Source organism: Rhincodon typus, chromosome 45 (assembly GCF_021869965.1).
Source record: "Rhincodon typus isolate 14 chromosome 45, sRhiTyp1.1, whole genome shotgun sequence".
In the NCBI taxonomy this organism is placed as follows: domain Eukaryota; kingdom Metazoa; phylum Chordata; class Chondrichthyes; order Orectolobiformes; family Rhincodontidae; genus Rhincodon; species Rhincodon typus.
The window spans coordinates 5,502,545-5,524,284 of NC_063376.1; the positions used below are offsets into that span (position 1 = coordinate 5,502,545).

At 46.4% G+C, this 21,740-nt stretch overlaps 1 protein-coding gene across 1 annotated transcript in view; it reads left to right on the forward strand.

Moving 5' to 3' along the window:
- Nucleotides 1–1,280: 1,280 nt before the first annotated feature.
- Nucleotides 1,281–21,740, forward strand: part of slc12a9 (solute carrier family 12 member 9) — a 33,383-nt gene continuing 12,923 nt past the window's right edge. The window contains exons 1-3 of the mRNA XM_020524956.2: nt 1,281–1,719; nt 17,896–18,030; nt 19,135–19,278. Coding sequence (XP_020380545.2) covers nt 1,503–1,719; nt 17,896–18,030; nt 19,135–19,278 — 496 coding nt within the window. The 5' untranslated portion in view covers nt 1,281–1,502. The remainder of the gene's footprint in view (nt 1,720–17,895; nt 18,031–19,134; nt 19,279–21,740) is intronic.

A 21,740-nucleotide genomic window follows, 5' to 3' on the forward strand; every position in this document is an offset into this window, starting at 1 on the left:
ATGGAGAAGTTGGGACAGTTCTCCTTGGAGACGTTCCGGAGGAGATTTGGTCCAAGTGTTCAAAACCCTGAAGGGTCTGGACAGAAGAAATGTGGAGAAACTGTTCCCACGAGAGGAAAGATCAAGAGTCAGAGGGAACTGATTGAAGATAATTGTGGAAAGCAGCAATGGTGACGTGAGGAGAAATGTTTGTACTTAGAGAGCAGTTAGATGCTGTAATGTGCTACGGAACAGTGACAACATGACATGGAATCGGAATTAGTCCATTTGGCCTGTTCGGTCCACTCCACCATTCACTGAGTTACAGAGTCATACATCATGGAAACAGATCCTTCAGCCCAACTTGTCCGTGCTGACCAAGTTTCCCAAACTAATTTAGTCCCATTTGCCTACATTTGACCCATATCCTTCCAAACATTTCTTATTCATGTACCTATCCAAATACCTTTTTAATGTCGTAACTGCAACTGTATCTACCACTTCCTCTGGCAGCTCATTCCATACACGCAACACCCTCTGTGTGAAAATGTTGCCTCTTAAATCCCTGTGAAATATTTCTTCTCTCACCCTAAACCTATGGCCTCTAGTTTTGGACACCCCCATCCTGGGGAAAAGACCTTGGCTATTCACCCTATCCATGCCCCTCATGATTTTATAAACCTCTAGAGGCAGGGTGAAGAGGGGATTGGATCATTATGTGAGAAGGAAGAAAAAGTACCAGGGTGGGGGGTAAGAATGGGTAAGTAGGGGAAATGCTGTTGGGGGGGGGTGCCGGTGTTGGACTCGGGCAGATAAAGCCAGAAGTCACATAACACCAGGTCATAGCTCAACAGGTTTATTTGAAATCACAAGCTTTCGGAGCGCTGCTCCTTCATCAGATGAAATGCTGGGGTGGCGGCAGCTGAAGACACGATGGGCCGAAGGTCCTCATCCTGCGCTCTCACCCCAAATGTCGAAATTAGAATTAGCTTTAACGTCACAGTGAAAAGTTTACAAGTTGCCCCTTACAACACCGTGTTGGGTACAAAGGGCACCCGAAGAGGCCAGGAGTGCCCGATAGAGGCTCACGGGCAGAGGACGGAGGTCAGAAGAAAGTGGGGGTGCGGAGAAAATGAAAAAAAAAGAGACAGGGGAGATGAGGCCAAATTCTCCGGATGTGCATGAAGATGGGAAGAGGTGGGGTAGGGCGTGGTCCCAATGGGGATGGGCAAATGAGCTTTTGCGATGGGGAGTTAACCAGGGAAAAAAAGGGACCAATCACAGCGAGAGGGGATCACATGGGTTGTCATCCTAAATTGCAGGTTTAGATGCAGGTTGGAAAGGGAGAGAGACGGAGATGTGGCCTCGGCAGTGATACTGGAGTCAGCTGATTGTATTGTATCCATTTGCGGCTCCTTTGAAATGGACACACGGTGAAGCTGCTTCGTTACGTTGTTGCAATTTCTGGAGAGACTGGGGAATCCCTCTCCTGTGTGTCGCTCTCTCTCTCTCTCTCTCATACCATGTCCAGTGAGACCTCTCCTCTTCTCAACTACCGGCTCTATAACGTAGCCGGTGGCTTTGCCGGGAGCTGCGGGGGTGGGGGCCCGCAGGAAGATGAAGTGGCCGTCTCCAGCACCGCTTCCCAGTCCGATGACCCCAGGAAGCTGTCTACTTTCTTCGGGGTGGTGGTCCCCACTGTCCTCTCCATGTTCAGCATCGTGATCTTCATGCGAGTGGGTAAATACTGCCTTTTCGCATTCACCCTGACCTCCCTTCACCTTTTTCTGACTTTCCCGTCTCTACCCTCCCCGCAATGATTTGTCTCTCTTTAAACGTTGACTCCCTTTTTTTGTTTATTTTAAAAAAAATTAAATTTCAGAAGCTGTTCTTCAAGTGTAGCATTTTGTTTTAAAGAATGCAAGGTCTGTACTTTGTAATGGAAGCTGCTGCAATGTGGCCTCTGTTTATCTCGGTGACCTTTCCCTCACCTCCTTTGCTGCATTGGGTATACTCCTGGAGTCCTAGGGGACTATAGGGTTAGAGCTGACTTCTGCCACTACCTGCCTCATGGTAACTTACGCTTTCTGTTAGCAGACTTATGCAAACAACTGCACTGTTCTGGAGCAACCCCTTCCCCACACTTTTATTGGAAAAGGTTGGGGGGTGCTAAGCTTCTCTCTTTCTCAGGAAAGACATCAGCAGTTTTGAAACATGAAATAGAAATTGCTGGAGAAACTTGTCTGGTGTCAGATGGAAGGGAAACAGTTAATGTTTTGAATCCACTGACCTTTCTGAATTTAAACTGCAGTTTTTCTAGTTGCCTGTTTCTGTAACCTCACTTCCATTAGATTCTGCGTGTGTTCCTCTTGCCTTCCAGGTGTATCCTTCACCACTGACTTCAGTTCTGTGTTTTTTTTAAAAAAAAAAACAATCCCTCCTGAGCAAGCTGCTGGGAACTTCCTCTAAGGAAATGGCTATGATGTGAACTTGTTCTCTCTTCTGATGCTGCCTGACCTGCTGAGTATTTCCAGCTTTGTTTCACTTCTAATCTTAGTTTTTAAATGTCTTTTTTAGCTATGTGCTAAATATAAAGGCACATTGTATTATTTGCTGCTAATCTCACTGAACCTGGGTTTGAGTACTTAGTCATTCAGCTGGAAACAAACCAGTCTGTTATCCCAAACTAAACTAGTCCCAGATAACAAGGTGTAGAGCTGGATGAACACAGCAGGCCAAGCAGCATCAGAGGAGCAGGAAGGCTGATGTTTTGGACCTAGACCCTCCTTCGGGCCTTTTCTGAAGGGTCCAGGCCTGAAACGTCAGCCTTCCTGCTCCTCTGATGCTTGGCCTGCTGTGTTCGTCCAGTGCTACACCTTGTTATCTCATTCTCCAGCATCTGCAGTTCCTGCTATCTCTAAACTAGTCCCACCTGCCTGTGCTTGGCCCATATCTCTCTAAACCTTTCCTATTCATGTTCTTATCCAGATGCCTTTTTTGAATGTTGTAACTGAACCTGCATCCACCACTTCCTCTGGAAGTTCATTCCACTGTTTTTCAAAAAAAGTTGCTCCTTATGTCCCTCTTTAAATCTTTTCCCCCTCTCATTAAAAAATGCCCCCTAGTCTCGAAATACCCCCCACCCTAGGGTAAAGACATCTGCCATTCACCTTATCTATGCCTGACATGACCTTACAAACATCTAAAAGATCACCCCTCAATCTCCTGTGCTCCAGTGAAAACAGTCCCAGCTTGTTTTATAACTTAACCACCATCTCTGACAACCTCCTCAATCTTTCCTGGATCCCTCTAGTTTAATGATATCCTTACTTGATTAACAAAAGGCTCTGAAAGCTGTTACACTCTCCATTTTGAGACATGGTCTATGGTGTGTTTTGATCTGAAAGCTGGCCATTTGAAATGATAGTACCTGGTTACACTCTCCTTCATTAGGAAGCCCCTCACCATCATGGTTCCTAAACTTCTGTCCAAATGCTCCACTTCCCCCCCTCCTCTAGAACAAGGGTGACTTGCTTGCTGTCTGGTTCAATAGCAAACACGTCCAATCTGTAGACTCTGCCAGGTCTGGGGCAGGTGGCATTTGGGGGGAATGGGTACAGGGCAAAAAGAGGCAAGTGTTAAGATGAGGGACCTGTCATTGAGATGAGACAGGTCTTCACTCGGAGGTTGAGCAAAACTTTGAATTCCTGCCCTGAGAAAGTTGCGGATGCTCCATCAAATATTGATGCCCAGGACAATTGTCATTTTTTTTTTTTGTGTCTTGGGAATATGGGGAGTGGACAAGAAAGTGGAGTTGAAACCCAAGGGTCCGGTCCGATAGTATTGAATCTCAGAACAGGCCGAATGGCCCCCTCGTATTTCTTGCATTTATCTAAGAGGTTGGGTCAAGTGGGGAATGGCAGAAGCACTGTTAGTAACCCATTGGGGACGTGTTAAAATCCTACTTGTGACAAGGCCAACTATGGCTGGAAAAAACCCATCTGGCCCCTTCTTGGAAAGGAGGGGAAATTGGTCATTCTTACCTGGTCTGGCCCATATCTGACTCCAGACCCACAGCAACAAGGCTGACTATTAACTGCCCTCTGTAACAGCTGAGTAAACTACTCAGGTCATGGGCAATCAGGGTGCCCTCTAGTAACTGTTAGACTGACTCTTGTGTCCTTTTCTTTTCCCCATCCTTTATCCCTGGCAATACTTGGTTCTGCTCCTCAGGTTTTTTCCAATAGTTAAGGGACAAAGCTGGACGTTTTAACTGGGTTCCAAATACTGCCTGCTCTTGACTCTCTGCAGCCAGAGGATGGGGCAGTGTTTTTTTTGGGCTAACTGTGAACTTTTTTTTGCTTTTGCTGTCACTCTCGCTCTCGCGCTGTGGGGTTTTTGTTCAGTCAAGGCTGCGGATCGAAGAAACATTTTTCCTTAACTCTCTCTCTCTGTCTCCCTCTCTCTGGCACAAAGCTGCCTTGTGTTTGCTGTCCCTATTTGAATGCAGAGCACGAGACACTGCAATGGTGCCAGGGATGTTTGGTAAAGCTAGGGTTTGTTCTCAGAATGCGTTTGGTACACCTGCCTTTATTGGTCAGTGCATTAAGTTAGAAGTTGGGATGACGTATTGCTGTTGTACAGGAGATTGGGGCCATTTTGGAATACTGCATTCAGTTTTGGTCTCCCTGCTATGGGAAAGATGTTCTGAACCTTGAAAGGGTTCAGAAAAGATTTACAAGGATGTTGCTAGGGTTGGAGGGTTTGAGCTAGAAGGAGAGTCTGAGTAGACTGGGGCTATTTTCACTAGTGTCGGAGGCTGAGGGGTGACCTTATAGAGGCTTTTAAAATCATTTGGGGCATGGACAGAGTGAATGGCCAAGGCCTCTTCCCCCAGGGTAGGGGAGTCCAAACTAGACGGTTTAAGATGAGGGGGGAAAGGTTTAAAAGGGACCTGAGGGGCGACTTTTGCACACAGGGTGGTGCGTGTGGGAGATGAGCTGCTGGAGGAAGTGGTGGAGGCTGGTACAATTACAACATTTAAAAGGCATCTGGATGGGTACATAAATAGGAAGGGTTTAGAGGGATATCTGGTTGGCATGGACAAGTTGGACCGAAGGGTCTGTTTCCATGCTGTACAGCTTCAACTCTTGGAGCAGCGAATGCTAAGAGGAGATTTAATCAAGGAGTTTAAAATGATTTTGATTTTTGACAGAGGAAATGAGGTCAAACTATCTCAGAGGCTTATTAACCAGAGAAGAAGGCTTCAGGATAACTAATGAAAACAGGCTAATCAGAGTCTGGAAGAGTTGTTTTTTCTTTTTTTTTTGTTTTGGGCAGTCATAGCCTGGTATGAAAACTGAAAGAACTGTGGACACCAGAAATTGGAAACCAAAACAAAGCTCAGCAGGTCAGGCAGATCTGTGAAGGAGAAAACAGTTAATGTTTTGGGTCCAGTGACCCTTCATCAGAACTGATGGTGGCTAGGAAAACGTCAGTTTATGTGCAGAAAATAGGGAGGTGGTGGGATAGGGAGCAAACGATAAGATAGAGCCCGAAGTGAGACAGTTGGACAGACAAAGGAGTTGCTAACGATCAGGCTGGGAGGGTGAGTAGTTGTTAATGGGGACTGTTAGTGACTAACAACAGGGGGTGTGTAATGGCAGGCTATGTGGTAACAAGGCCTGGTGTGTGGGGTGGGGGGCTGGGACACGAGAGTTTTGGCCCTAAAATTATTGAACTCAATATTGAGTCCAGAGGGCTGTAGGGTCCCCAAGCAGAAAATGAGGTGTTGTTCCTCCAGCTTGCGTTGGGCTTCACTGGAACACTGCAGCAAGCCAGAGACAGATGTTGGCCAGAGAGCAGGGTGGTACGTTAAAGTGGCAGGCAACAGGTAGTTCAAGGTCTTTTGTTTTTTTTTCCGAGTAGAATGTAAGTGTTCTGCAAAGCAGTTACCAAGTCTACGCTTCATTTCCCCATTGTGAGCAGCGAATGCAGTAGACTAGATTCTGGGAAGTGCAGGTGAAGTGTTGCTTCACCTGGAAGGTATGTTTGGGCCACAGGATGCAGGGGAGGGAGGAGGTAAATGGGCAGGTGTTGCACATTTGCTGGTTACAGGGGAAGGTGCCGTAGGGCTGTGGGGAGTATTGGGGGTGAAGGAAGCGTGGACCAAGGTGTCCTGGAGGGAACGGTCCCTGTGGCAGGCAGACAAGGGAGGGGAGGGGAATATGTCTGGCATATCGCTGGAGATGGTGGGAATGGCATCTGATGATCTTCTGGATGTGGGTGCTGGTGGGATGGTAGGTAAGGATAAGGGGAACCCTATCACTGTTGTGGGAGGGAAGAGAAGGGGTGAGGGTGGAAGTGTGGCGATGGGTCAGACCTGGTTGAGGGCCCTGTCAACAACAGAGCTGGGGAAACTTCAGTTGAGGAAGAAGGTGGACATTTCAGAGGCTCCCTTGTCGAAGTTGGCCTCATCTGAACGTATGCGATGGAGACGGAGGAACTGAGAATGGGGTGGAGTCTTTACGGGAAGTGAGGTGTGAGGATGTATAGTCCAGGTAGCTGTGGGAGTCGGTGGGTTTGTAATGGATATTAGTGGCCAGTCTATCCCCAGAAATGGAGACAAATGTCGAAGGGAGGAGTCAGAGATAGACCACGTGGAAATTGGAGGCGAAATTGAAGTTTTCCAATTCTAGACGAGGGGGAAGCAGCACCGATGATATCATTGATGAATCGGAGAAAGTTGTGGGTGGGGGCCGGAATAGGACTGGAACAAGGAATGTTCCACATACCCTACGAAGAGACAGGCATAACCAGGGCCCATGTGGGTACCCATGGCAACCCCTCTTACCTGAAGAAAATGAGGAGTTGAGGGTGAGGACAAGCTCTGCCAAGTGGAGCAGGGTGGTGGTGGGTGGGGATGGTTCAGGTCTTTGCTCCAGGAAGAAGTGGAGAGCCCTAAGACCCCCCCTGGTGGGGAATGGATGTGTAAAGGGATTGCAAATCCGTGGTGAAGAGGAGGTGGCTGGAGCTGGTAAACTGGAAGTTTTGAAACTGGTGTAAGGCGTCAGATGAATCATGGATGTATGTGGGTAGGGATTGGATTGGCGGGGGAAAAGACTGAGTCAAGAAATCAGTTAATGTTTGGGTAGAGTGACCCTTCCTCGTACTTTGCCTTGCGGCCTGGTATGAATTGGCTCAGTTGGGTTTTTAAATGTTAATGTTGACTGATTGAATTAAAGGGCCAGAATGTGAGGATAGTAACTATATTGGGGGAGAGCTGTAAGGATCAGTGTGAATGCCAATCTCTTTCTCAACTAGATAAGAGAGCAGTGTAACTGTAGCCAAGGTTTCTAATTGATACAGGTCTAGGTGAGTCCGTGTAGGATATGGTGGCCCTGTGGTCATGTCACTGGGCTGGTAAACCAGAGGCCCCAGCTAATGCTTGAATCCAACTACAGTGTCCAGTTGAGTTTTTATTATTGCATTAATAAAATGGAAAACTAGCCTTTTTAAGAGATAACAAGGTGTAGAGCTGGATGAACACAGCAAGCCAAGCAGCATCAGAGGAGCAGGAAGGTTGACGTTTCAGGCCTAGACCCTTCTTCAGAAAATAATTGTTTAAAAACCCACCTGGTTCACTACTGTTTTTCTTTTTGTTTTAGGGATGTAAATTTGCTGTGCTTGGTGGTCTGACCAAATGTGACTCCAGACCAGGTATCTGGGTGTGCAGGGTTCACAGATCACTGAAGGTGGCAGCGCAGGTAGATCAAAGCAGCAAAAAAAGGCCTAAGACATGCTTGCCTTCACTAGAAGGGACATTGAGTATAAGGATAGACAAATTATGCTGCAGCTATATAGAACTTTAGTGAGGCCACACTTGGACTATTGAGTACAGTTCTGGTCACCACACTAACAAAAGCTTTGGCGAGGGTACAGAAAAGGTTTACCAGGATGTTATATGGTATAGGGGGGATTTTAGCTACAAAGAAAAGTTGGATAGACTGGGTTTGTTTTCACTGGCATGCAGACGGTTAAGGGGGTGACCTGATAGAAGTTGATTTGAGTGGCACAGAATAGAGTGGGAAGTATGAGGCTTTACCTAGGGTGGAGGGGTCAATTGCTAGGGGACATGGGTGCAAGGTTGGGGGTGGGGAAGTTTGAGATGTGTGTGGTAAGTTGTCTTCCCCCTCCCCCCAACAAAAGGGGTAGTTGTGCCTGGAATACACTGCCAGAGAAGGTGGTGGAAGTAGATGAATTTGATAAGTTGGGGAATTAAGGGTTACAGGGGTAGGGTAGGAAAGTGGATGTGAGGACTGACAGATCAGCCATGACCCTATAGAATGGTGGAGCAGACTTGTTTGTTTGAGAAGCACCTGGATGAGTACTTGAATAGGAAGGGAATAGACCCTGTAAGTGAAGACAGTTTTAGTATGGAAGGGCACAAGTGTGGCAGCACTGGCTCGGAGGGCCTCTTCCTGTGCTGTGTTGTTCTTGTTCTTCCAGGCCCACAGCCTTGGTATGGATTCTTAGCTGCTCAATTCAAGGGCCATTGTTAGCAAGCACCAAATGCCCCATCCATGGAGGAACTTGTTGGAAGTTAAACATTCTTTGCAGAAGTGTCTTAGTATATGGATTGAGTTAGTGTAGAGATACGGTAAGAAGTTGGGACAGTAATGTTGGCCTTCACTGTGGAGGGGTTAAAATACAGCAATATTTCTGACGCCTCCCCTAACAGCTAGGTGCTCCCTCAGTATGGCACTGGGAGTGCTGACCTCAATTTTTGGGCTCAGTTCTCCAGAGTAGGACTTGAACCCACAACCTTGACTCATCCCAACAGCATGATCCCACCTTGAGCAAAAGTCAACAGTAGAGAAGCTGCTGAGGAAGGGTTTCTGTCTGTCTGGTGGCCTGACTCTGGCACACACACAGAATACTCCTCACTTGCCTGGATGAGCACTGCTCCAACAACACAAGTTAAGAACATAAGAGACAGGAGGAGGCCATGTGGCCCCTTGAGCCTGCTCCACCATTCAATAGGATTCTAGGTGATCTGTCAGTCCTCAATCCACTTTCCTACCCTATCCCTGTAACCCTTAATTCCCCAACTTAACAAGAATCTCTCTGCCTTGCAAAAAGACTCTCCTTTCAACAAAGAGCTGTGGGGGCAGTTCCGAAGACACTCGATCCTCAGAAGAAATTCTTCTTCATCTCTGTCTGAAATTGGCACCCCTTTATTCTGAGACTGTGCCCTCTGGTCCCCGACTCTCCCATGAGGGGAAACATCCTCTCAGCATTGACCCTGTCAAGCCCCTTAAGAATCCAATGAGTCCCCCTCTCATTCTTCTAAACTCCAGCAAGTAGAGTCCCAACCTGTCTAGCCTTTACTCAAAGACAATCCCTCCATCCCAGGATCATCCTAGTGAACCTTCTCTGAACAGCGTCCCATGAAACAATATCCTTCCTTTAAATAAGGGGACCAAGACTGCTCGCAGTACTCTAGATGTGGTCTCACCAGCACCTTGTACATTACATAAGACTTCCTTACTCTAACACGCCAACTCCTTTGAAATAAGGACCAACATTCCATTAGCCGCCTTGATTCCCTGCTGCCCCTATGTGCTATCTTTCTATTTCATTTAGAAGTTTTCCCCCCAAGTCCATTCAGTCGCAGCGGTGTGTACTATCTACAAGATACACTGTAGGAATTCACCAAAGATCCTTAAACAGCACCTTCTGAACCCACGGCCACCTCCATCCAGGAGGACAAGGGCAGCAGATTATTGGGAACACCACCTCCTGCAAGTCCTCCCCTGAGCCCGTCCCCATCATGACTTGGAAAGCTATCGTCATTCCTTTGCTGTCACTGGAGTTCCCTTCAGCAATGCTGTGGTTGTCCTGATCCTAAGGGGACTGAACAGATTCTCAAAGGGCAATTCGGGATAGTCAATAAATGTTGACCCAACCAGCAATGCTGCCTCACCCTGAGAGCTTTTTAAAAGATGTGCAGTGTCTGTGGATTAGGTGTTTCCCACCTCCTCCCCCCCTGCCCCCTACCAACTGATCGTTCAGAGATTTTAGACATTTATTGTCCATCTCTAATTGCCCCTGGAAGGTGGTGGCCATGGGCATTACTGAGATCCATCTAATGGCACACCCTTTAGAAGGCAAGGGCACTTTGACCTTATCCCAAGTTTGGGAAAAGTAGGGGTGTAAGATGACAGCTAGTAGCCATTCAGTCCCTTGTCTAATTTTGGGATTCGGTGCTGTTCCTGAAATGTTACAGAGCTCTGGTATGCTGGGGTTGATGGCACTTATTGCTTGTTCCTGAGTGTCTCTCACTCTGCCTTCAGTGAAGGGCGTTGGGATTTCTGAGCTTGAGAAGGAGATTGTTTGCTCAGATCTGTCTAAATTGCGTCAACTCTTTCTGCAATCAAGTTTTTTTTTTCAAATTGACCTTCTGCCAGTGATATTAACACTTTGTGCTGTGTGCTCCTGGCTTGGAATTCTGGGAGGTGAGAGAGCAGGAGCTGGGGGTCAACTGAAAAGGTCAAAACTGATCATCCTCCCAAAACACCTCAACCGAGGGATGTGCTTTTCTCTGATTGGTGGGTGCGTAGCTAAGTAGCAGAATGACTCCCCTCATGGGGGCGGCATGGTGGCTCAATGGTTAGCACTGCTGCCTCTCAGCGCCAAGGACCTGGGTTCGATTCTACCCTCTCGGGCGACTGTGTAGAGTTTGCCAATTCTCCCCATGTCTGCGTGGGTTTCCTCCAGGTACTCCCATTTCTTCCCATAGTCCAAAGATGTGCAGTTCGGGGTGGATTGGCCATGCCAAATTGTCCCATAGTGCCCAGGAATGTGCAGGCTTGCTGGGTTAGCCATGGGGAGGTGGAAAAGTGGGGTCACAGGGTGGGGGTGCTCTTCAGAGGGTCAGTGTGTGGACTTGATAGGCCAAATGGCCTGCTTACACAAAGTGCAGTCACTATTGTCTACCAGGAAACTGTGACCAGCTTGTGTACAGTAAGCTCCCATGATAAAAGGCCAGTTAATGTGTGTGTTTTTATTTTGTTTAAATGTTGAAATTTTAAGGAGATGCTAGCTGAACCTGCACCACTGCCCCCCACAAGTCTTCATCCTTAGATCATTTACATCCCCCTAGACAGGCAACTGGGGCCTCAGTTTAGCAGCAGTCCCTTTGGTGTTACGCTAGGGCATCAGCAGATATGGCCAGTGTCCAAGCCTCTGTCCCCTGAGGGGCTAGTGTTACCCTCCTTGAGCCATGAGCTGTGGTCACGGTCAAACCGTTGAGCTGTTATCAATCAAGGTGGATGTGGTTTTCATGTTAGTGTGTTTGTGAAACTCCTTCCTTTGGCTAATCTATCTTCCTTCCTATTATGGTCTTGCCAACTGCACTGCACCTCCCCGCCACCAAAAAAAATTCAGAGCCTAGGCCCTAACTTTTATTTTTAATTTTAAAGGCAAGGCATTGTGTTTTGAATGCAATTTGATTTGGTCAAACTACCAGGCTTTAAGTGAAGCACACTTTATTCGTACACTATAGTTAAAATACAAAAACTATTTCAATTTCTTCTTTCTTAACTCTATTGGAAGACTTAAAATAATTTATTTAACTACTGAACAGTGACTTTTTTCCAATATAGTAACATCCCATGAATGCACCTTTTGCAAAGGCAAATTTGGTAAAATAGATAGTCTCTCAGGCTGTTCTCCAGTCCAGGAGGAGGGAGTGACAGTTGCAAGGAGAGATGTACTGCAGCTTCCAAACTCAGCTTCAAGACCCCAGGAACTGCTACTGAAAAACTAAAACTCAAAATTCTGCTGGAACTTGTCCCCACCCAATCAGGCCACTGCTATTGTTCCAACATTTTTTTTTTAAAAATAAAAAAACCTCCAAGGCCTCACGCTGTTTACTTTAGTGGATTCAAATAGACAGCTCAAACCTCTGTCTTAAAACCTCTCTAACAAATTTAGCACAAAACACTCGTCTAAAAGCTATGGTACTGTCACATTCCCCACTGGCACAGATGTTGCGCAAGGTAATTCCTGTGAAAGAGTTAATGTTGACAATATATTGGCTTCCCTCAACCTGATGTGGTCTAAACTGGGTGGTGAAGGAATTAATCTTGCCTGAAGTCGCATTAGAGATGGATGTGACATAACCAGCTTCTGATAACTGACTTTGGGCACAATAAACATCATTTGCAATCTTGCATAATTAAACTCTACCTTCAACAAAGCAAACTCCGCTTGTGGAAGCGATGTTTCCTCTGCTGTTGTTAGACCTGTAGTCTCTCCCCGTGTTGGTCAACCTGCATTTTAAAAAGTATAGGAAGGAGAATTGACAGCAATGAACCACCCTCAAGTACCAGCAGCTGCTACTCGAGAGTCCAATATGACAGTGGAGATCAAATATTTGACATTGTACAATGTCACATTCCTCACTTGTGTTCCCAATGCAGCTGACAGCTGCAGGCCACTTTTTCCGAGAGGAATAAAGGGGAGGGAGAAGTGTCTGTCCTGTCTTTTGCTGACCTGACTCTGATTAGCAGTGTTGGCTTGTATTCCGTTGCAACTCAATTTCTGCTTGCCTTGGGGTCAGAAAGCTTTCACTTCAAGCCCCTGTCCTGGAGGCTTGAGAATCCTGTTTGACACTCCCAGAGCCCGACACTGCAGTGAGATTTTTAAACTGAGGTGGAAAAGATCCTACAGACAGCACTTGAGCCGGGTGTCCTGGCCCAGTATTGTAACCCCCTGCCTGATGTTGCAAAGAAAACAGTTTTGGCAACAACTAATACGTAACTGTTTAGTGGGAGCTTGTGTACAAAGCTGTCTGCAAAGGTTCCTATATGATAAGAGTAACTTTTTTTTTTAGTGAATTGGTTGTACAGCTCTTGAGGTGGTTGGGTGCTAGTTAAATGCAGGTTAGCCTCCCCTGTATTGAGACAGCAACGGTGTGACCAGGAAATGGTGAATTGCCAGCTCACCTCTGGCTGTGCGGACAGAGGCTGGGATGGTGCTGTGTCAATGCAAGTAGTTGTGGCAGGTTGGGAATAGAAGATGCAGTCCACCTGCAGGCAAACAGGGTTAGTTCAGAATGGGATGGTGCCGATATGGTGGGCCGAAGGGCCTGTTCCTGTGCTGTGCTGTGCTGTACTGTTCTACGTTCAATCAGGAAGTTTCCATTTCTAATCACTTGTGGGATATGGGTGTCGCTGGCTAGGCCCAGTATTTCTTGCCCATCCCTAGTTGCCCTCTATGGTGCCCTTTAAAGGAGGTAGAAAGTACATCACTTGGAATCGCAGTCCCAATTCTGAAGGATCACTGGACCTGAAACCTTAACCCTGTTTTCTCTCCACTGATGTTTCTGGACCTGCTGACTTTTTTCCAGCAATTTCTAGTTTCTCTCTTAAACAGCTTCTGACGGGCCAAATGCCCTACATCTGCTCCTATGTCTTCGAGTCTATTGTAGGTGACATCTGAAGTTGCATACTGTTTGTTTTTAGTCAGCAGTGGTGGTTGTTTTTTTCGGGTGTGGGGAGCATGCAGAAAGATAGTTTTATAAACTACGGCAGCTGGTAGGATGAGGAAGGTATTAAATGTTTGAACAATTAAATCTTTGCTTGCTGGAAATAGCAAGATCAGCTGGCCTTAATCACTCCTAGTCATACAGCATGGAAACAGACCCTTCAGTCCAACCCGTCCATGCTGACCATAATCCCAAACTAAACTAGTTCTGTCTGCCTGCTCCTGGCCCCTGTCCCTCCAAACTTTTCCTATTCATGTACTTTTCCAAATGTACCTGCCTACACCACTTCCTCTGGCATTTTATTCCACGCACAAACCACTCTGGTTTCTTTCTTTTAAAAGAATTGCCCTCGTGTCTTTGATAATCTTCTTGCACCTTTAAAAAAAATATGCCCCCTAGTTTTGAACACCCTGGGGGTTGGAGAAGACCTTTTGTCATTCACTTTATCTGTACCCCTCAACCTCCTACATTCCAGTGAGAAAAGTCCCAGCCCCTCCTTTTGTGACTCAAACCCTCCATTCCTGGTAACATCCTGGTAAATCTCTTCTGAACCTTCTCCAGCTTAATATCCTTTCCATAACCGGGTGACCAGAACTGCACACAGTACTCCCAGAAGAGGCCTCACTGATGTCCTATACCACCTCAACATGACATCCCCAACTCCTACACTGAAAAGTCTGAGCAATGAAGGCAATTGTGCCAAACGCTGCCTTAACCACCCGCCTACGTGTGACGCAAATTTCAAAGAATTACTCCTAGGTCTGTCTGTTCTTTGTACTGTTTGATCCAAAGCTAAACAGGAGTGGCATTTTACAGCCCTGTAAAACCTGAGTCAAATCTCAATGGCTAAGCTGAGGCTGCAAAGTTAGTCAGGAAGTAATTGGCCTTTATTTGTTCATCAAACAACAGCTCATCTCTCTATTTTATTACATGGTATTTTGCAGTACCAGCCATTTTTGAATTGACTAGTTTGGGATTTTGAGCCAAGCCCTCACCCAAAACTAGAGTCCTTACCATTGTACCACAGGACTAAGTGTAAGGGTCCATCTGATCAGCAATTGCAGAGTTGCCCATTGTCCTACCAGACCGTAGGGCAGAGAGAGAGAGCAAATGACCAGAGAGGGTTTATCCTGAGGGGTTGCCATGCCTCCAGCAAGGGGAGAAGTTGAGAAGGAGAGTCCTTCATGGTAATCTCAGCTGGCAATGGGAATTGAACTGTTGTTGCTACCATCATTCTGCATTTGCAAAGCAGCTAACCCATCCTACTCATGTACCCATCCAGATGCCTTTTTAAATGTTGTGCCAGCCTCCTCCACTTGCTCTGGCAGCTCGTTCTATAAACACACCACCCTCTGCAAAAAGGTTGCCCCTTGGGTCCCTTTAAGCCTTTCTTTCACTTTTCTCATCTTAAACCTCTAGTTTTGGACTCCCCTACCCTGGGGGGAGGTGGGTTAGAACACAAACATAGAACAGTACAGGCTCTTCAGCCCTCTGTTGTGCTGACCTGTGAAACCAATCTGAAGCCCATCTAACCTACACTATTCCATTATCATCCATATGTTTATCCAATGACCATTTAAATGCCCTTAAGTTTTAAAAGAAAAACCTTCGCTATTAAAGGTGAAAATTGGTTGGCTATGCTGAAAGCAGCGTGTTGTAACAAGCTCTGGGGGAAGAGTATAGGATGTGGGAGTGTTTTCAGAATCCGTGGCCTCCCAGATGCGCACAATTTCCACACGCCACCTCATCAGCTTTCCACAGGGACTGGTTCCTCAGGGGGACACGAGTCCACTCCTCATCCTTCGTTCTGTCTGCAATAAGTGTAACAGCAGGCCCTGGTTTGAATCCCACCCTTCCCAGAGTTATGCCATATTTAGAAAAATAGGCTAAATAAAACACAATCTAAAAGTGAAGGGGTGACTGATCTGGTTTGAGTGGCTGATTATCATTTAATGTCCTTGACAACTAATTTCATTTTCTCTATCTTACTTTAAACTTAATTTCATTGGCTTTGGGATTTGAACCAATGGCCTCCCAACATTAGCCTGAATCCCTGACCCTGTGACACTTTTACTGCTCCCAATTCACCTTTCTCACTTCCATGTGCATTTTTTTAAAAACACGTCAATCTCTGAGCTGATGGTGCCCACTTTAAAACCTGTTTTAATAATTTACATAAACATTTGAAGGTTCTGCTGATCTTGCAAGGCTTTCGAGAGAATCTATTTCTTTAGACAGATCTGTTGGCACCTAAATGATAGTGAGCGGTGCTTTTTGTTTGTTTCTGTAAATAGCTTTCTTTCACTCTAACACACAAATTTTGATTCCATGTTTATCTGTCTTTAAACAGCAGGAAGTCACTAATTTTTAATCTCCTCTTCAGACTAGGGAAGAACTAAATTTTATGGTTGAAATCACTTTGGGATTGGCACTGCTCCTGGTGACAGGGCAAGTTCCTGGCTGTTTTCAACCCCCTTTGGTTAAAGTGGGTACGAGAGCAGGCCATTCAGCCCCTCCACCCCCATTGTGCTATCCCACTGAGACCCCTGGCAGATCAGAGCTGGCTGCGTATAACCAGCAGTGTAATAGAATGCCTTTGCCTTTGAAATGCTTCCAGTAGAAAAAGAAGCAAATCCTGTCCTGGGTGCCAGTCTCCTTCCCGGATGTTCCACCAAAGGGTGTGTGGATTGAGAGTTGGCCTCTTGACTCACATGGAGACCTGTGCCAGGGAGTTGAGTCCCTTCTTGAATAGTGACGAGCCAACGATACTGTGTACCCGACATGTTCCACATCTCTTCCCTCTTCAGGTTTAAAATTAACAATAGACCCCAAATCCAATCGCTGTTTCTGAAAGACTACAAATTTCTGCAACCACTTTCTGATTTCAGTGTTAACCTTGCTCGACTGTGGCTGAAACTCTTCAGCCAGCCGCTGGGTAACGTCAGCCCCTCCTGTAAACTCACTCCTTACGCTGTTGCGTTCACTCTCCCTCCCCAGTGGCTTGCTGTTGCCTCTCCCAGTCCAGCTATCTCAGACAGTCCTGTTTTCTAAACATGCCGTGACCACACGCCACACTGTTTTAGCAGCACCATGTTGCCTACACCATCCTGGTGGGGGCAGAGTCACCGTCACACAGCACAGAAACAGAACCTTTGGTCCAACCATAATCCTGAGTTAAACTAGTCCCACCTGCCTGCTCCTGGCTCATGTGCCTACAAATCTTTCCTTTTCATGAACCTATCCAAGTGTCTTTTTAAATGTAACTGTACCCACATCTACCACTTTCTCTGGAAGCTCATTCCACATGTGAACCACTGAGGGGGGGGGGTGGAGAAAAGTTGCCTCATGTTTTTTCTTTTTTAAATCTTTCTCCACATTTTAAAAATATGCCTTCCAGTATTGAATTCTCCACCTGAGGGGAAAGACATCTGCCATTCAGCGTTATCTGTGCTACTCATGATTTTATAAGTCTCTTTTTAAGGTCACTCCTCAACCTCTTGCACTCCAGTGGAAAAAAGTCCCAGCCTTTCGTTTATAACTCAAACCCTCTGCTCCCAGCAAATCTCTACTGCACCCTCCAGTTTAATAATAATCTCCCGATAGCAGGGCAACCAGAACTGGACACAGTATTCCAGAAGAGGCGTCACCAACATTTTGCATAACCTCAACATGATGTCCCAACTCCTATACTCGAAGGTCTGAGCAATGAAGGCAAGTGTGCTAAACGCCTTCTTAACCACCCTGTCTACCTGTGATGCAAACTTCAAAGAACCACAGACCTGACCCCTAGGTGCCTCTGTTCACTAATGTCCTTTAGGGAAGGAAATTGCCATCCTTACCTGGTCTGGCCTACATGTGACTCCAGACCCACAGCAGTGTGGTTGACTCTTTGAACTGCCGTCTGAGCACTAAATGCTGGCCTAGCCAGAGACCCATCTCATCCTGTGAATGAATAAAGAAAACTGCCCAAGGCCCTAATTTCTAATTGTATATGTCTTGCCCTGTTTGCTTTTCCCAAAATAAAAACCTGACGTTTCTCCAAATTCAAAGTCCATCTGCCTCTCTTCAGCCCATTGACCCAGTTGGTCAAGATTGATTAACGAGAGTATTGGAATAAAACTGGGGTATAGCACTGGTGGGGACAGGACTGGCACTGGGGCTAGATAAAGCTGTTTATTAGCCAGAGACTTGCTGAAGTTAATGTGGAATACTTTTTGTTTTTGTTGGGGAGCTGGAACGATCCAGACCACAGTTCAGAGAACAGTCGTCATCTCCCAGGTTACTAAAGCACTGATTTTTGTCGTCTTTCTTTTTTTCTTTCCCTGTCCCCTTTCCTCACCCCCCACCCTCCTGACCTTTTTTAGGTTTTGTTGTGGGACAGTCTGGCTTCCTGCAGTCCCTGCTGATGCTCACGGTGGCCTATATTATCATCACCCTGACCGTGTTGTCAGTGTGTGCCATTTCCACCAACGGTGCGGTGAAGGGAGGGGGTGCCTACTGTATCCTTTCGGAGGTGCCCGTCTGACAGACCCCCTTCCTCATGGTTGTGACTGCTGCCTTTTATCTGCTTTTCCCCCATCTCCGTCCAGGATGTGCCAGTGTCTCCGACAATTAATTTTCTCTTTTTCAGAATAAATACCTGCTCGATGTCCCTCTTATTTGGCTTTGAATCATCCGAGCCTCCAGGGCAGGGCTGGACAGTTGGTAACCCTGATGCTACCTTCAGATGCTACCTTCAGATGCTGAGGCCTATAAGAAGGCAGCCCATAGTCAGGGCCTGGGCAGCATCGATTTTCCCCAACGGTCCAGGGAGCAAGATAAAAGCCAATCTATTCCAAACTTAGTTAAACCTCACCTGTAAAACCAATCTACTGATCCCAAATCTTCCCGAGCATGGAATAGTTTGAGGATTGACAAGAGGCCTGTTGTCAAAGCTTTTTGTCTCTTACCAGGCAGCTCAGTGGTTAGCACTGCTGCCTCACATCGCCAGGGACCAGGGTTCAATTCCACCCTCGGGCAACTGTCTGTGTGTGGAGTTTGCACATTATCCCAGTGTCTGTGTGGGTTTCCTCCCACCGTCCAAAGATGTGCAGGTTAGGGTGGATTGGATATTCCAACTTTTATTTTCCTTTTTTATGAAAAGTATGGAATTAAGAGTCTAATGATGACCACAAATCTATTGTTGATCTGGTTTGCTAATCCCTTTTAGGGAAGGAAACTGCCATTCTTACCTGGTCTGGCCTATGTGTGACTCCAGACCCACAGCAATGTGGCTGACTCTTAATTGCCATCTGGGTAACTAGGGATGAGCCAAAAATGCTGGCCTGGCCAGTGGGCCTCATCCTGTTACCTCTGATGCTGCTTGGCCTGCTGTGTTCATCCAGCTCTACACCTTGTTATCTCAGGGCCTCATCCTGTGAATGAATTGGGGGTGCAAATGGGCCCAGAGGAGCTGAGAACCAATTCTGGTCTGCCATCTTTTTTTTTCCTCAAAAATTGACATGAAATGATAACTGTCTCCTTTATCCGCCCCTGTTCTCTCTCTTTCCCCTCACCTACTGACTGATACAACTCGCTAAATTTCCTTCACAAGTGCTTCCCAGTTATGATCAGCCGGACGCTGGGCCCGGAGTTTGGTGGCAGCATCGGCCTGATGTTTTTCCTCGCCAACGTCTGTTCGTGTGCCGTCTACATCCTGGGCTTAGTGGAGGCCATTTTGGATGTTTTCGGAGAGCTCCCCAATGCAGGTGAGTCAACATCTCGTTCCACCACAGCAACCTCCCACCATCACCACTGCACCCCCAACCTCCCACCACCACCACCATCACCACTGCACCCTGCACACAGCCCCCAACCTCTTACCACCACCCCCTGATTTCCTGTGTTTACAACCGGTGTTGTCCCCCCCCACCCCAATGCTCTGGGGGCAGAACCTAGACCATATCTTCTGGAAAAACAAAATTTTATAACCTCAGTTGTCCCTAGATGTTTATCATATTTAATGGTTATAGATTCATCTCAATGTTAGAAAGTAATCAGTTGTTTTTGAGAGCATAACGCAAGCGGCTGAAATATGCTGCCACACTTGTGTGCCCATGCTTCTGTCTTGTTGGGGGAAACCTTGCACGGTGACAATACAACGATTTAACCACTTCCAAACCAAAATAGTGATGGGTGCCAAATCTGGTGAAAGGGGGGAAAAGAACCCTGTCTATTCTGCTTTCTCATGACCACCACGAGATGGGAACAAGTTTAGTCAATGGCAATTAACACAGAAAGTTTATGAAATCTAACGTTGAATGCATAGGTTTGCTGCAAATGAAATGAATATCTGTATGTAACAGGGTCTTAGGAGGGACAAATATCTAGAGTTTTGAACAGGGGAGGACTTAAACACAGAACTGAAAAACAAATTGATCTAGGTTGGTGGTGGGGTGGGGGAGACGCATAGGTGTGGCAGCACTGTTTAGAACCTTGGTCCCTGAGTGTGTGAAGCATGTGGGAGGGGTCTGTCACTTTCAAGAGGCTGTGGAAGTTGCTATACCAATGCACATGTTTTGCAGGGGTGGGTTAGGGAATCGACTGACTTTTTTTTTTTTGTTGTCCCAGCTCTCCCTAATGCACTGTTTTTGTAGAAGCTACAGATTACAAACGCAACTTTTTCTGTTTGAAACGATTTTGGGGCATTCTCTGAGTGGAGGAGATTATTATTGGCGTTTGATTTGCTGGGGGAGGGTGGTGAAGGACAAAGAAATGCAAGCAAACTGCTGTTTCCTTTTCTAAAGCTGGTATTCTTGCATTTTGGTCCTGATGACATTTTATATTAGCCATATCTCTGTTCTAAGTTGCCTTTTTTTTTTTTTGGACCAGTTTCACTAATATTAAGGAAGCAATGTGAACTCTTACTCCCCCTGATAGCAATAGTCTGCCCTGCAGGGAGAAGGTGGGGAAAGGGGGATGTGCTGTTCATTTGCAGTCAGCTATGGTCTTGGGGTAAAGCAACTTTTGAGGGGCTGAATGGCCTACTCTTGCTCCTAGATCTTATATTTTTGTTTAGACTTGCCTTTTGTATAGGGCTAATCCCTTCAATGTTAAAAGTTGAGGGAATGAATCAGATCGGTGTCTAAGCTAAAATCAGAAATCTCACGACACCACGTTATAGTCAAACAGGTTTATTTGAAATCACAAGCTTTTCAAGTGTAGCCCCTTCGTCAGGTGAAGTATTTAAGCTAGATATAGAGGCATACAGCGCAGAAACAGACCCTTTGGTCCAACTCGTCCATGCTGACTAGATAGCCTGAATTAATGTAGTCTCACTTGCCAGCATTTGGCCCATATCCCACTAAACCCTTCCTATTCATGTACTCATCCAGATGCCTTTTAAATGTTGTAATTGTACCAGCCTCCACCACTTCCTCTGGCAGCTCGTTCCATACACACACCACCCTCTGTGTGAAAAAAGCTCCTCCCTTGGGTCCCTTTTTTTTTTTAAAAAATCTTTCTTCTTTTAGCCTTTATGTCCCCTTGTTTTGAACACCCCACCCCAGGGCAAAAGACTTTTTTTTTTTTTTAATTTCCCTTATTTATTCCCCTCATTCCCTTTTAAACCCCCCAAAAAGCCCCCCCCCTTTTTCCCCCCCCCCCCCCCCCCCAAAAAACCTCCTACGCTCCAGTGAGAAAAGTCACAGCCTCTCCTTAACTCAAACCCTCCATTCCCAGTAAATCTCTTCTGAACCCCCTCCGGCTTAACATCCCTTTCTATAACTGGGGCAACCAGAACTGGACATAGTACTCCGGAAGAGGTCTCTCTCACACCCTGTACAACCTCAACATGACGTCCCAACTCCTACACTCAAAGGTGTGAGCAGTGAAAGCGAGCTTGCTAAACTGTTAACAGAAATCAATGGGGGTTGACCACAGAAACCACTTTCTCTACGGTGTAAACTCCAATAGACAAGGAAATTTTAAATTGGAGATTGGCCGTTTTAAATATCTTTGAAATTTCAGGGTCAAATGGATCTCTTGATGACTGATCAATTTAAGAAGAGACCAGAGGCTGTTCAACCACCATCTAGTTGAATGCTGTGACAGAATTGAGGGGCTGATTGGCCTCCCCTCTCTCATTATTTGAAGATCATCCAGTGGGAATTAAACTTATTTCTGAGAGGGGAACGTCTTGAGGTTGCTGGCGGGGTGGTGGTTTAGTGGG